Raw genomic sequence first — 14,288 nt, 5'->3', positions numbered from 1 at the left:
TAATCGCCAACACCTGGAGCAATGATGTAACTTCATCTAAGGTCCACTGAACTTGCCCTCAGTGAGTGAGTGAGTTCTCATGGTCCCAAGTGTGGTAGTCTACCTTCACCTGCTGGTGAGATATGGCCATTTTTGTCTATGGTTCCGTATAGTGATCGGAACACTGATTCACTGATGCTACAGTACAGTAACTAAATACATGACGCATTTTTTTATGCATAACAACTTCTGTTTTATTGTTTATACCTCGTTTCAGAGCTAACGTTTGCCTTAAATTCACGAAGTGAGTGAGTGAGTGAGTTTAGTTTTACGCCGCACTCAGCAATATCCCAGCTATATGGCGGCGGTATGTAAATAATCGAGTCTGGACCAGACAATCCAGTAATCAACATCATGAGCATCGATCTGCGCAATTGGGAACCGATGACATGTGTCAACCAAGTCAGCGAAACTGACCACCCAATCCCGTTAGTCGCCTTTTCCGACAAGCAAAGTCACTCTTTATGGCAAGCACATGGGTTGCTGAAGACCTATTCTACCCCGGATCTTCACGGGTCCTTAAATTCACGAAGAGTCCACGAAGGTAGCAGTGAATGAGTTCCTATGGTCCCGGATGTGGTGGTCTACCTTCACCTGCTGGTGAGATATGCCCTATTTTGTATGGTTTTGTATAGTGATTGAAACAATGATTCACCAGTGCGACATTAACTAAATACATGATTCGTTTTATGGATAACAATTTCTTTTAATATTTATACGACGTTTCAGAGCTAACTCTTGCTCCTTCGTCAGGTGAAATGTCGTATAAAGAATATAAAGAATTTGTTATCCAAAAACCCTGGCATATATTCATGTTCGTCCAACTTCTGAATGACTTTCAAGAACTACAGTATGAGGTGTTGCAGCATGCCGCTTCTATACCTTACCTGCACAGGTGGTTCCATCTCCTTCAAATCCATCAGAACAAGTGCAGGTGTATGATCCTTCAGTGTTGGTACACACAGCGTTGGCATCACATGGACTTTTCTTTTCATCGCACTCATTCTTATCTTAAAAATACAGATATCTTTCATTTAAGAAAGTACAGCGATTATCAAGAATTTTCCAACTCTAGGAGGAGCGTCCATTTGGTTCGACAGGGATTGATGCAAAGCCCTGTTTCTCTAAATACGAATCTTCTGCTGTTGCCGTACGTCTAACACTGTATATTGCAAACAGTGGCACGACTTATCATAAGTGCCAGCTGATATACTGCTTAAAAGGAAATTGCTTACTTTGTTGCGTGAAATCGCTTTTCACATTGTTTTGTTTACATATCAATAACACCACACAGAAACAACATATAAAGATCGTCACCTCATGTACAGCTAAAAAGACGATTTGCCAAAGATGACTGACCCTGCGGAAGCTCGTAATTATCCCAGGTTCCCACACACCCCAAAAATGATGAAAAAGGAGAGCAAAAGTAAGGGCCGTTTTTACTTCGAGAGTCCCTAAAGCTCGACACAGTGGCGTTTGTCTGTAGTTTTCGACCGAATAATGAACAACATAAACATTAACATAATATATTTCAATCGTACCTTTGATTTCTAATATCAACTGAACATGTTAGGTAATATCAGGATTTAATTGTGTATGCTGGAGCCGCATTTTAGCTTGCCATCTTTGTGTGTCATATGTGTGTAATGTTATAGTATATGAATATCACGGGAAATATATGCCTTGAGAAATCAGAAGTAGTTTCATACGTTTGAGGTATTTGCCGCGCCTGACACTAATCAGCTATGTGTCTGAAGTCATAAGTTTGTTTGTTAATCGCCAACACCTGGAGCAATGATGTAACTTCATCTAAGGTCCACTGAACTTGCCCTCAGTGAGTGAGTGAGTTCTCATGGTCCCAAGTGTGGTAGTCTACCTTCACCTGCTGGTGAGATATGGCCATTTTTGTCTATGGTTCCGTATAGTGATCGGAACACTGATTCACTGATGCTACAGTACAGTAACTAAATACATGACGCATTTTTTATGCATAACAACTTCTGTTTTATTGTTTATACCTCGTTTCAGAGCTAACGTTTGCCTTAAATTCACGAAGTGAGTGAGTGAGTGAGTTTAGTTTTACGCCGCACTCAGCAATATCCCAGCTATATGGCGGCGGTATGTAAATAATCGAGTCTGGACCAGACAATCCAGTAATCAACATCATGAGCATCGATCTGCGCAATTGGGAACCGATGACATGTGTCAACCAAGTCAGCGAAACTGACCACCCAATCCCGTTAGTCGCCTTTTCCGACAAGCAAAGTCACTTTTATGGCAAGCACATGGGTTGCTGAAGACCTATTCTACCCCGGATCTTCACGGGTCCTTAAATTCACGAAGAGTCCACGAAGGTAGCAGTGAATGAGTGAATGAGTTCCTATGGTCCCGGATGTGGTGGTCTACCTTCACCTGCTGGTGAGATATGCCCTATTTTGTATGGTTTTGTATAGTGATTGAAACAATGATTCACCAGTGCGACATTAACTAAATACATGATTCGTTTTATGGATAACAATTTCTTTTAATATTTATACGACGTTTCAGAGCTAACTCTTGCTCCTTCGTCAGGTGAAATGTCGTATAAAGAATATAAAGAATTTGTTATCCAAAACCCTGGCATATATTCATGTTCGTCCAACTTCTGAATGACTTTCAAGAACTACAGTATGAGGTGTTGCAGCATGCCGCTTCTATACCTTACCTGCACAGGTGGTTCCATCTCCTTCAAATCCATCAGAACAAGTGCAGGTGTATGATCCTTCAGTGTTGGTACACACAGCGTTGGCATCACATGGACTTTTCTTTTCATCGCACTCATTCTTATCTTAAAAATACAGATATCTTTCATTTAAGAAAGTACAGCGATTATCAAGAATTTTCCAACTCTAGGAGGAGCGTCCATTTGGTTCGACAGGGATTGATGCAAAGCCCTGTTTCTCTAAATACGAATCTTCTGCTGTTGCCGTACGTCTAACACTGTATATTGCAAACAGTGGCACGACTTATCATAAGTGCCAGCTGATATACTGCTAAAAAGGAAATTGCTTACTTTGTTGCGTGAAATCGCTTTTCACATTGTTTTGTTTACATATCAATAACACCACACAGAAACAACATATAAAGATCGTCACCTCATGTACAGCTAAAAAAGACGATTTGCCAAAGATGACTGACCCTGCGGAAGCTCGTAATTATCCCAGGTTCCACACACACCCCAAAAATGATGAAAAGGAGAGCAAAAGTAAGGGCCGTTTTTACTTCCGCATTTTAGCTTGCCATCTTTGTGTGTCATATGTGTGTAATGTTATAGTATATGAATATCACGGGAAATATATGCCTTGAGAAATCAGAAGTAGTTTCATACGTTGAGGTATTTGCCGCGCCTGACACTAATCAGCTATGTGTCTGAAGTCATAAGTTTGTTTGTTAATCGCCAACACCTGGAGCAATGATGTAACTTCATCTAAGGTCCACTGAACTTGCCCTCAGTGAGTGAGTGAGTTCTCATGGTCCCAAGTGTGGTAGTCTACCTTCACCTGCTGGTGAGATATGGCCATTTTGTCTATGGTTCCGTATAGTGATCGGAACACTGATTCACTGATGCTACAGTACAGTAACTAAATACATGACGCATTTTTTATGCATAACAACTTCTGTTTTATTGTTTATACCTCGTTTCAGAGCTAACGTTTGCCTTAAATTCACGAAGTGAGTGAGTGAGTGAGTTTAGTTTTACGCCGCACTCAGCAATATCCCAGCTATATGGCGGCGGTATGTAAATAATCGAGTCTGGACCAGACAATCCAGTAATCAACATCATGAGCATCGATCTGCGCAATTGGGAACCGATGACATGTGTCAACCAAGTCAGCGAAACTGACCACCCAATCCCGTTAGTCGCCTTTTCCGACAAGCAAAGTCACTCTTTATGGCAAGCACATGGGTTGCTGAAGACCTATTCTACCCCGGATCTTCACGGGTCCTTAAATTCACGAAGAGTCCACGAAGGTAGCAGTGAATGAGTGAATGAGTTCCTATGGTCCCGGATGTGGTGGTCTACCTTCACCTGCTGGTGAGATATGCCCTATTTTGTATGGTTTTGTATAGTGATTGAAACAATGATTCACCAGTGCGACATTAACTAAATACATGATTCGTTTTATGGATAACAATTTCTTTTAATATTTATACGACGTTTCAGAGCTAACTCTTGCTCCTTCGTCAGGTGAAATGTCGTATAAAGAATATAAAGAATTTGTTATCCAAAACCCTGGCATATATTCATGTTCGTCCAACTTCTGAATGACTTTCAAGAACTACAGTATGAGGTGTTGCAGCATGCCGCTTCTATACCTTACCTGCACAGGTGGTTCCATCTCCTTCAAATCCATCAGAACAAGTGCAGGTGTATGATCCTTCAGTGTTGGTACACACAGCGTTGGCATCACATGGACTTTTCTTTTCATCGCACTCATTCTTATCTTAAAAATACAGATATCTTTCATTTAAGAAAGTACAGCGATTATCAAGAATTTTCCAACTCTAGGAGGAGCGTCCATTTGGTTCGACAGGGATTGATGCAAAGCCCTGTTTCTCTAACTACGAATCTTCTGCTGTTGCCGTACGTCTAACACTGTATATTGCAAACAGTGGCACGACTTATCATAAGTGCCAGCTGATATACTGCTAAAAAGGAAATTGCTTACTTTGTTGCGTGAAATCGCTTTTCACATTGTTTTGTTTACATATCAATAACACCACACAGAAACAACATATAAAGATCGTCACCTCATGTACAGCTAAAAAAGACGATTTGCCAAAGATGACTGACCCTGCGGAAGCTCGTAATTATCCCAGGTTCCACACACACCCCAAAAATGATGAAAAAGGAGAGCAAAAGTAAGGGCCGTTTTTACTTCCGCATTTTAGCTTGCCATCTTTGTGTGTCATATGTGTGTAATGTTATAGTATATGAATATCACGGGAAATATATGCCTTGAGAAATCAGAAGTAGTTTCATACGTTGAGGTATTTGCCGCGCCTGACACTAATCAGCTATGTGTCTGAAGTCATAAGTTTGTTTGTTAATCGCCAACACCTGGAGCAATGATGTAACTTCATCTAAGGTCCACTGAACTTGCCCTCAGTGAGTGAGTGAGTTCTCATGGTCCCAAGTGTGGTAGTCTACCTTCACCTGCTGGTGAGATATGGCCATTTTGTCTATGGTTCCGTATAGTGATCGGAACACTGATTCACTGATGCTACAGTACAGTAACTAAATACATGACGCATTTTTTATGCATAACAACTTCTGTTTTATTGTTTATACCTCGTTTCAGAGCTAACGTTTGCCTTAAATTCACGAAGTGAGTGAGTGAGTGAGTTTAGTTTTACGCCGCACTCAGCAATATCCCAGCTATATGGCGGCGGTATGTAAATAATCGAGTCTGGACCAGACAATCCAGTAATCAACATCATGAGCATCGATCTGCGCAATTGGGAACCGATGACATGTGTCAACCAAGTCAGCGAAACTGACCACCCAATCCCGTTAGTCGCCTTTTCCGACAAGCAAAGTCACTCTTTATGGCAAGCACATGGGTTGCTGAAGACCTATTCTACCCCGGATCTTCACGGGTCCTTAAATTCACGAAGAGTCCACGAAGGTAGCAGTGAATGAGTGAATGAGTTCCTATGGTCCCGGATGTGGTGGTCTACCTTCACCTGCTGGTGAGATATGCCCTATTTTGTATGGTTTTGTATAGTGATTGAAACAATGATTCACCAGTGCGACATTAACTAAATACATGATTCGTTTTATGGATAACAATTTCTTTTAATATTTATACGACGTTTCAGAGCTAACTCTTGCTCCTTCGTCAGGTGAAATGTCGTATAAAGAATATAAAGAATTTGTTATCCAAAAACCCTGGCATATATTCATGTTCGTCCAACTTCTGAATGACTTTCAAGAACTACAGTATGAGGTGTTGCAGCATGCCGCTTCTATACCTTACCTGCACAGGTGGTTCCATCTCCTTCAAATCCATCAGAACAAGTGCAGGTGTATGATCCTTCAGTGTTGGTACACACAGCGTTGGCATCACATGGACTTTTCTTTTCATCGCACTCATTCTTATCTTAAAAATACAGATATCTTTCATTTAAGAAAGTACAGCGATTATCAAGAATTTTCCAACTCTAGGAGGAGCGTCCATTTGGTTCGACAGGGATTGATGCAAAGCCCTGTTTCTCTAACTACGAATCTTCTGCTGTTGCCGTACGTCTAACACTGTATATTGCAAACAGTGGCACGACTTATCATAAGTGCCAGCTGATATACTGCTAAAAAAGGAAATTGCTTACTTTGTTGCGTGAAATCGCTTTTCACATTGTTTTGTTTACATATCAATAACACCACACAGAAACAACATATAAAGATCGTCACCTCATGTACAGCTAAAAAAGACGATTTGCCAAAGATGACTGACCCTGCGGAAGCTCGTAATTATCCCAGGTTCCACACACACCCCAAAAATGATGAAAAGGAGAGCAAAAGTAAGATTTAATTGTGTATTTTTACTTCCGCATTTTAGCTTGCCATCTTTGTGTGTCATATGTGTGTAATGTTATAGTATATGAATATCACGGGAAATATATGCCTTGAGAAATCAGAAGTAGTTTCATACGTTGAGGTATTTGCCGCGCCTGACACTAATCAGCTATGTGTCTGAAGTCATAAGTTTGTTTGTTAATCGCCAACACCTGGAGCAATGATGTAACTTCATCTAAGGTCCACTGAACTTGCCCTCAGTGAGTGAGTGAGTTCTCATGGTCCCAAGTGTGGTAGTCTACCTTCACCTGCTGGTGAGATATGGCCATTTTTGTCTATGGTTCCGTATAGTGATCGGAACACTGATTCACTGATGCTACAGTACAGTAACTAAATACATGACGCATTTTTTATGCATAACAACTTCTGTTTTATTGTTTATACCTCGTTTCAGAGCTAACGTTTGCCTTAAATTCACGAAGTGAGTGAGTGAGTGAGTTTAGTTTTACGCCGCACTCAGCAATATCCCAGCTATATGGCGGCGGTATGTAAATAATCGAGTCTGGACCAGACAATCCAGTAATCAACATCATGAGCATCGATCTGCGCAATTGGGAACCGATGACATGTGTCAACCAAGTCAGCGAAACTGACCACCCAATCCCGTTAGTCGCCTTTTCCGACAAGCAAAGTCACTCTTTATGGCAAGCACATGGGTTGCTGAAGACCTATTCTACCCCGGATCTTCACGGGTCCTTAAATTCACGAAGAGTCCACGAAGGTAGCAGTGAATGAGTGAATGAGTTCCTATGGTCCCGGATGTGGTGGTCTACCTTCACCTGCTGGTGAGATATGCCCTATTTTGTATGGTTTTGTATAGTGATTGAAACAATGATTCACCAGTGCGACATTAACTAAATACATGATTCGTTTTATGGATAACAATTTCTTTTAATATTTATACGACGTTTCAGAGCTAACTCTTGCTCCTTCGTCAGGTGAAATGTCGTATAAAGAATATAAAGAATTTGTTATCCAAAACCCTGGCATATATTCATGTTCGTCCAACTTCTGAATGACTTTCAAGAACTACAGTATGAGGTGTTGCAGCATGCCGCTTCTATACCTTACCTGCACAGGTGGTTCCATCTCCTTCAAATCCATCAGAACAAGTGCAGGTGTATGATCCTTCAGTGTTGGTACACACAGCGTTGGCATCACATGGACTTTTCTTTTCATCGCACTCATTCTTATCTTAAAAATACAGATATCTTTCATTTAAGAAAGTACAGCGATTATCAAGAATTTTCCAACTCTAGGAGGAGCGTCCATTTGGTTCGACAGGGATTGATGCAAAGCCCTGTTTCTCTAACTACGAATCTTCTGCTGTTGCCGTACGTCTAACACTGTATATTGCAAACAGTGGCACGACTTATCATAAGTGCCAGCTGATATACTGCTAAAAAGGAAATTGCTTACTTTGTTGCGTGAAATCGCTTTTCACATTGTTTTGTTTACATATCAATAACACCACACAGAAACAACATATAAAGATCGTCACCTCATGTACAGCTAAAAAAGACGATTTGCCAAAGATGACTGACCCTGCGGAAGCTCGTAATTATCCCAGGTTCCACACACACCCCAAAAATGATGAAAAAGGAGAGCAAAAGTAAGGGCCGTTTTTACTTCCGCATTTTAGCTTGCCATCTTTGTGTGTCATATGTGTGTAATGTTATAGTATATGAATATCACGGGAAATATATGCCTTGAGAAATCAGAAGTAGTTTCATACGTTGAGGTATTTGCCGCGCCTGACACTAATCAGCTATGTGTCTGAAGTCATAAGTTTGTTTGTTAATCGCCAACACCTGGAGCAATGATGTAACTTCATCTAAGGTCCACTGAACTTGCCCTCAGTGAGTGAGTGAGTTCTCATGGTCCCAAGTGTGGTAGTCTACCTTCACCTGCTGGTGAGATATGGCCATTTTGTCTATGGTTCCGTATAGTGATCGGAACACTGATTCACTGATGCTACAGTACAGTAACTAAATACATGACGCATTTTTTATGCATAACAACTTCTGTTTTATTGTTTATACCTCGTTTCAGAGCTAACGTTTGCCTTAAATTCACGAAGTGAGTGAGTGAGTGAGTTTAGTTTTACGCCGCACTCAGCAATATCCCAGCTATATGGCGGCGGTATGTAAATAATCGAGTCTGGACCAGACAATCCAGTAATCAACATCATGAGCATCGATCTGCGCAATTGGGAACCGATGACATGTGTCAACCAAGTCAGCGAAACTGACCACCCAATCCCGTTAGTCGCCTTTTCCGACAAGCAAAGTCACTCTTTATGGCAAGCACATGGGTTGCTGAAGACCTATTCTACCCCGGATCTTCACGGGTCCTTAAATTCACGAAGAGTCCACGAAGGTAGCAGTGAATGAGTGAATGAGTTCCTATGGTCCCGGATGTGGTGGTCTACCTTCACCTGCTGGTGAGATATGCCCTATTTTGTATGGTTTTGTATAGTGATTGAAACAATGATTCACCAGTGCGACATTAACTAAATACATGATTCGTTTTATGGATAACAATTTCTTTTAATATTTATACGACGTTTCAGAGCTAACTCTTGCTCCTTCGTCAGGTGAAATGTCGTATAAAGAATATAAAGAATTTGTTATCCAAAACCCTGGCATATATTCATGTTCGTCCAACTTCTGAATGACTTTCAAGAACTACAGTATGAGGTGTTGCAGCATGCCGCTTCTATACCTTACCTGCACAGGTGGTTCCATCTCCTTCAAATCCATCAGAACAAGTGCAGGTGTATGATCCTTCAGTGTTGGTACACACAGCGTTGGCATCACATGGACTTTTCTTTTCATCGCACTCATTCTTATCTTAAAAATACAGATATCTTTCATTTAAGAAAGTACAGCGATTATCAAGAATTTTCCAACTCTAGGAGGAGCATCCATTTGGTTCGACAGGGATTGATGCAAAGCCCTGTTTCTCTAAATACGAATCTTCTGCTGTTGCCGTACGTCTAACACTGTATATTGCAAACAGTGGCACGACTTATCATAAGTGCCAGCTGATATACTGCTTAAAAGGAAATTGCTTACTTTGTTGCGTGAAATCGCTTTTCACATTGTTTTGTTTACATATCAATAACACCACACAGAAACAACATATAAAGATCGGCACCTCATGTACAGCTAAAAAAGACGATTTGCCAAAGATGACTGACCCTGCGGAAGCTCGTAATTATCCCAGGTTCCACACACACCCCACAAATGATGAAAAAGGAGAGCAAAAGTAAGGGCCGTTTTTTACTTCGAGAGTCCCTAAAGCTCGACACAGTGGCGTTTGTCTGTAGTTTTCGACCGAATAATGAACAACATAAACATTAACATAATATATTTCAATCGTACCTTTGATTTCTAATATCAACTGAACATGTTAGGTAATATCAGGATTTAATTGTGTATGCTGGAGCCGCATTTTAGCTTGCCATCTTTGTGTGTCATATGTGTGTAATGTTATAGTATATGAATATCACGGGAAATATATGCCTTGAGAAATCAGAAGTAGTTTCATACGTTGAGGTATTTGCCGCGCCTGACACTAATCAGCTATGTGTCTGAAGTCATAAGTTTGTTTGTTAATCGCCAACACCTGGAGCAATGATGTAACTTCATCTAAGGTCCACTGAACTTGCCCTCAGTGAGTGAGTGAGTTCCTATGGTCCCAAGTGTGGTGGTCTACCTTCACCTGCTGGTGAGATATGCCCTATTTTGTATGGTTTTGTATAGTGATTGAAACAATGATTCACCAGTGCGACATTAACTAAATACATGATTCGTTTTATGGATAACAATATCTTTTAATATTTATACCACGTTTCAGAGCTAACTCTTGCTCCTTCGTCAGATGAAATGTCGTATAAAGAATAAAAAGAAGTTGTTATCCAAAAAGCTGGCATGTATTCCTGTTCGTCCAACTTCTGAATGTCTTTCAAGAACTACATTAGGAGGTGTTGCAGCATGCTGCTTCTATACCTTACCTGCACAGGTGGTTCCATTTCCTTCAAATCCATCAGAACAAGTGCAGGTGTATGATCCGTCGGTGTTGATACACACAGCTTTGGAATGACATGATTTTGCATCTTCTTCACACTCATTTACATCATCTAATCACAGGAAGCATGTTGTGAGAAAAAAAAGAACATGAGCGAAATCAGCACTGAGTTGCAGCTTGGAAATGTGAGAAAAGGATTAAATACTACTATTTTTGTGTCACACCTGCACTGAACTGCTGTTTGATATAAAGCCATTCTGCCCGTTTGCTAAGTTGTAGTAGACCGTGTTTAACATATTCAGGCTTCGTCATTGACAGGAGTAAACTGTGAAAAATATACAATGCCATTTAGAAAGCGGTTAAATTGACATACTAGTGTTTCCACATTTCCAATATTGTTTTGGGTTGAGTCCCGCACTCAAATTCAATCTAACCAACTCAGCCAAATCGCTACTACAAATATGTAGTTCACTGAGAAAGTGTGCTACCAAATATAACATTTATATATATTGGGAATGTAACAATGTGATGTCCATGTGGCGACAGATGGAAAATTGGATAAGTACTATTCCAATCAATACACTGTTCACTGTATATTACACTTTAACAAAGTAAACTTCAGTCATTAATTGTAATAGAGGTTACTTGAATAAAACCGTGTAAATGCACGAGAAAAATAAGAACATTTATATCATATGTGAGAAATATGATGTTCACACATTATTGTGTTTTGGTGAGTAGATGTTTACAGTCGGCAGGGGCGACGGGGTTCTTCTTGGAGAAGTTGTTTCTGATATAATATTATCTCACAGCACTTTCAGGTCATTGTAAGGTGATTCTACAGAGACTAATATTTACTACATTTGCGTTACAGTTTGTCATACTGATGTATCGGTATCAGGGTATTGTGTTTGACAAATAGCCTCATGGTGCCATTTGAAAGCTTTTGGTGTAATGTTGTACAACAAATACTATCCAGCTGAGCTGCTTTATCACTGTACACGGAAAGAATTCTTTACTCACGATCACATGTTGCTCCACTAAATCCAACCGTACATACACATCTGAAGCCGGTTGCACCGGAAGGATGACAGATCCCTCCATTTAGACATGGTGTGCTGAGGCATATTTGTGAGGCTAAAATATTAGATACAGAAAGTTTAAACAAACAGATTAACGTATTTTGTATCTACTTTATATTTTTTCCTTCCTTGGGCGCAGGACTGAGAAATAGCTCAACCATAAAGAACAAGGCATTCAACGAAATAAAAAGTCATTGCGGTGTCTTCAAGAAACATCTCTTAAAAATACAGATATCTTTAATTTAAGAAAGTACAGCGATTAAGAAATTTCCAACTCCAGGAGGAAATTCCATTTGGTTAACCAAGGAATCATGCACAGCTATGTTTCTTTAAATACCAATCTTCTGCTGTTGCTGTGCGTCTAACAATGTATACTACAAACAGCTGCACGACTTATCATAAGTCACAGCTGTATGGTCTGCTTGAAGTGAAATTGCTTACTTTGTTGCGAGAAATCGCTTTACACATTGTTTTGTTTTCATATCGATAACGCCACACAGAAACAATATCTGGAGATCGTCACATCATGTATAGCCAAAAATCGATGTGCCGAAGTTGACGGACTCTGCGGAAGCTCGCACTTATCCCAGGTTTCACACAAACGAAAAATGATGAATAAATAGAGATTATTACACGAGCAAGTGTATCATACGACTTATACGAAACGAGTGCGAAATTTTGTATTGCCCGAGGGGGGGGGCGAGGGCGAGGGCAATACAAAATTTGGCACAAGTTTCGTATAAGTCGTGTTGCACACTTGCAATTGTAATAATTTCTTTATCATTCATTTTATTCATGTTCATGTTGTTTTATGACGTCACAGACGATGAAACACAGAAACAATGGTTGCTAGGCAAAAGTAATATGTACACATGTGCACATATGATATTTATGACACTGGTTATGTTTCACCATATGGATAGTAAAGAGAGTATAAGTAAGGGACGTTTTTACTTCGAGAGTTCCAAAAGTTCGACACAATGGTGTTTGGTTGCATTTGTCGACCGAATTAACAACATAAACATTAACAATATATATTTGAATCATGCCTTTGATTTCTATTATCAAGTGAACGTGTGCAACATCTGAATATCACGGGAAATATATGCCTTGAGAAATCAGGATGTAGTTTCATACGTTGAGGTATTTACCACGCCTGAAACTAATCAGCTGTAATTATGTCTGAATTCATAAGATTGTTTGTTAATCGCCAACACCTGGAGCAATGATGTAACTTCATCTAAGGTCCACGGAACTTGCCTTCAGTGAGTGAGTTCTCATGGTCCCTGATTTGGTGGTCTACCTTCACCTGCTGCTGAGATATGCCCTATTTTGTATCGTTCTGTATAGTGATTGAAACAATGATTCACCAGTGCGACATTAACTAAATACATGATACGTTTTATGGATAACAATTTCTTTTAATATTTATACGACGTGTCAGAGCTAACTCTTGCTCCTTCGTCAGGTGAAATGTCGTATAAGGAATTGAAAGAAGTTGTTATCCAAAAAACCTGGCATGTATTCATGTTCGTCCAACTTCTGAATGACTTTCAAGAACTACATTATGAGGTGTTGCAGCATACCGCTTCTATACCTTACCTGCACAGGTGGTTCCATTTCCTTCAAATCCATCAGAACAAGTGCAGGTGTATGATCCTTCAGTGTTGGTACACACAGCGTTGGCATCACATGGACTTTTCGTTTCATCGCACTCATTCTTATCTTAAAAATACAGATATCTTTCATTTAAGAAAGTACAGCAATTATCAAGAATTTTCCAACTCTAGGAGGAGCGTCCATTTGGTTCGACAGGGAATGATGCATAGCCCTGTTTCTCAAAATACGAATCTTCTGCTGTTGCCGTACGTCTAACACTGTATATTGCAAACAGTGGCACGACTTATCATAAGTACCAGCTGATATACTGCTTAAAAGGAAATTGCTTACTTCGTTGCGTGAAATCGCTTTTCACATTGTTTTGTTTACATATCAATAACACCACACAGAAACAACATATAAAGATCGTCACGTCATGTACAGCTAAAAAAACGATTTGCCAAAGATGACTGAGCTCCCTGCCACACACCCACAAAGCTCATAATAAGGGCCGTTTTAAGGTTCCACACAGTGGCGTTTGTCTGTAGTTTTCGACCGAAAATGATGAATAAAGAGAGCAAAAGTAAGGGACTTTTTTACTTCAACTGAGAGTTCCTAAAGCTCGACACAGTGGCGCATTTTGTCTTGCCATCTTTCGACCGAAGAATTAACAACATCAAACATATAACATAATATATTTCAATCGTTAGGTTTGATTTCTAATAATCAACTGAACAGTTTGTTTAATCGGTAACCTATCATGATGTAACTTCATTAAGGTCCACTGAACTTGTAGTGAGTGGAGCCGCAGTGTGGTGGTCTTTCACCTGCTGGTGAGATATTGCCATCTGGTGTATAGTGATCGGAACAATGTGTGCGACATTAACTAAATACATATGTATGTAATGTTATATTTATGC

At 40.0% G+C, this 14,288-nt stretch overlaps 1 protein-coding gene across 1 annotated transcript in view; it reads right to left on the bottom strand.

Moving 5' to 3' along the window:
• The window catches only part of LOC124277113 (latent-transforming growth factor beta-binding protein 4-like), a 41,698-nt gene that overhangs the window by 16,318 nt on the left and 11,092 nt on the right, over positions 1–14,288 (bottom strand). The window contains exons 4-11 of the mRNA XM_046712772.1: positions 13,372–13,494; positions 10,674–10,799; positions 9,385–9,507; positions 7,727–7,849; positions 6,060–6,182; positions 4,401–4,523; positions 2,744–2,866; positions 927–1,049 (exon numbers count right to left, since the gene is read on the bottom strand). Of these exons, the coding sequence (XP_046568728.1) occupies positions 927–1,049; positions 2,744–2,866; positions 4,401–4,523; positions 6,060–6,182; positions 7,727–7,849; positions 9,385–9,507; positions 10,674–10,799; positions 13,372–13,494 (987 nt within the window). The remainder of the gene's footprint in view (positions 1–926; positions 1,050–2,743; positions 2,867–4,400; positions 4,524–6,059; positions 6,183–7,726; positions 7,850–9,384; positions 9,508–10,673; positions 10,800–13,371; positions 13,495–14,288) is intronic.

The sequence above is a fragment of the Haliotis rubra genome, unplaced genomic scaffold, assembly GCF_003918875.1.
Source record: "Haliotis rubra isolate DU_JTF1 unplaced genomic scaffold, ASM391887v1 Scf218, whole genome shotgun sequence".
Classification (NCBI taxonomy): domain Eukaryota; kingdom Metazoa; phylum Mollusca; class Gastropoda; order Lepetellida; family Haliotidae; genus Haliotis; species Haliotis rubra.
This window is presented reverse-complemented; position numbering and strand designations above follow the sequence as displayed.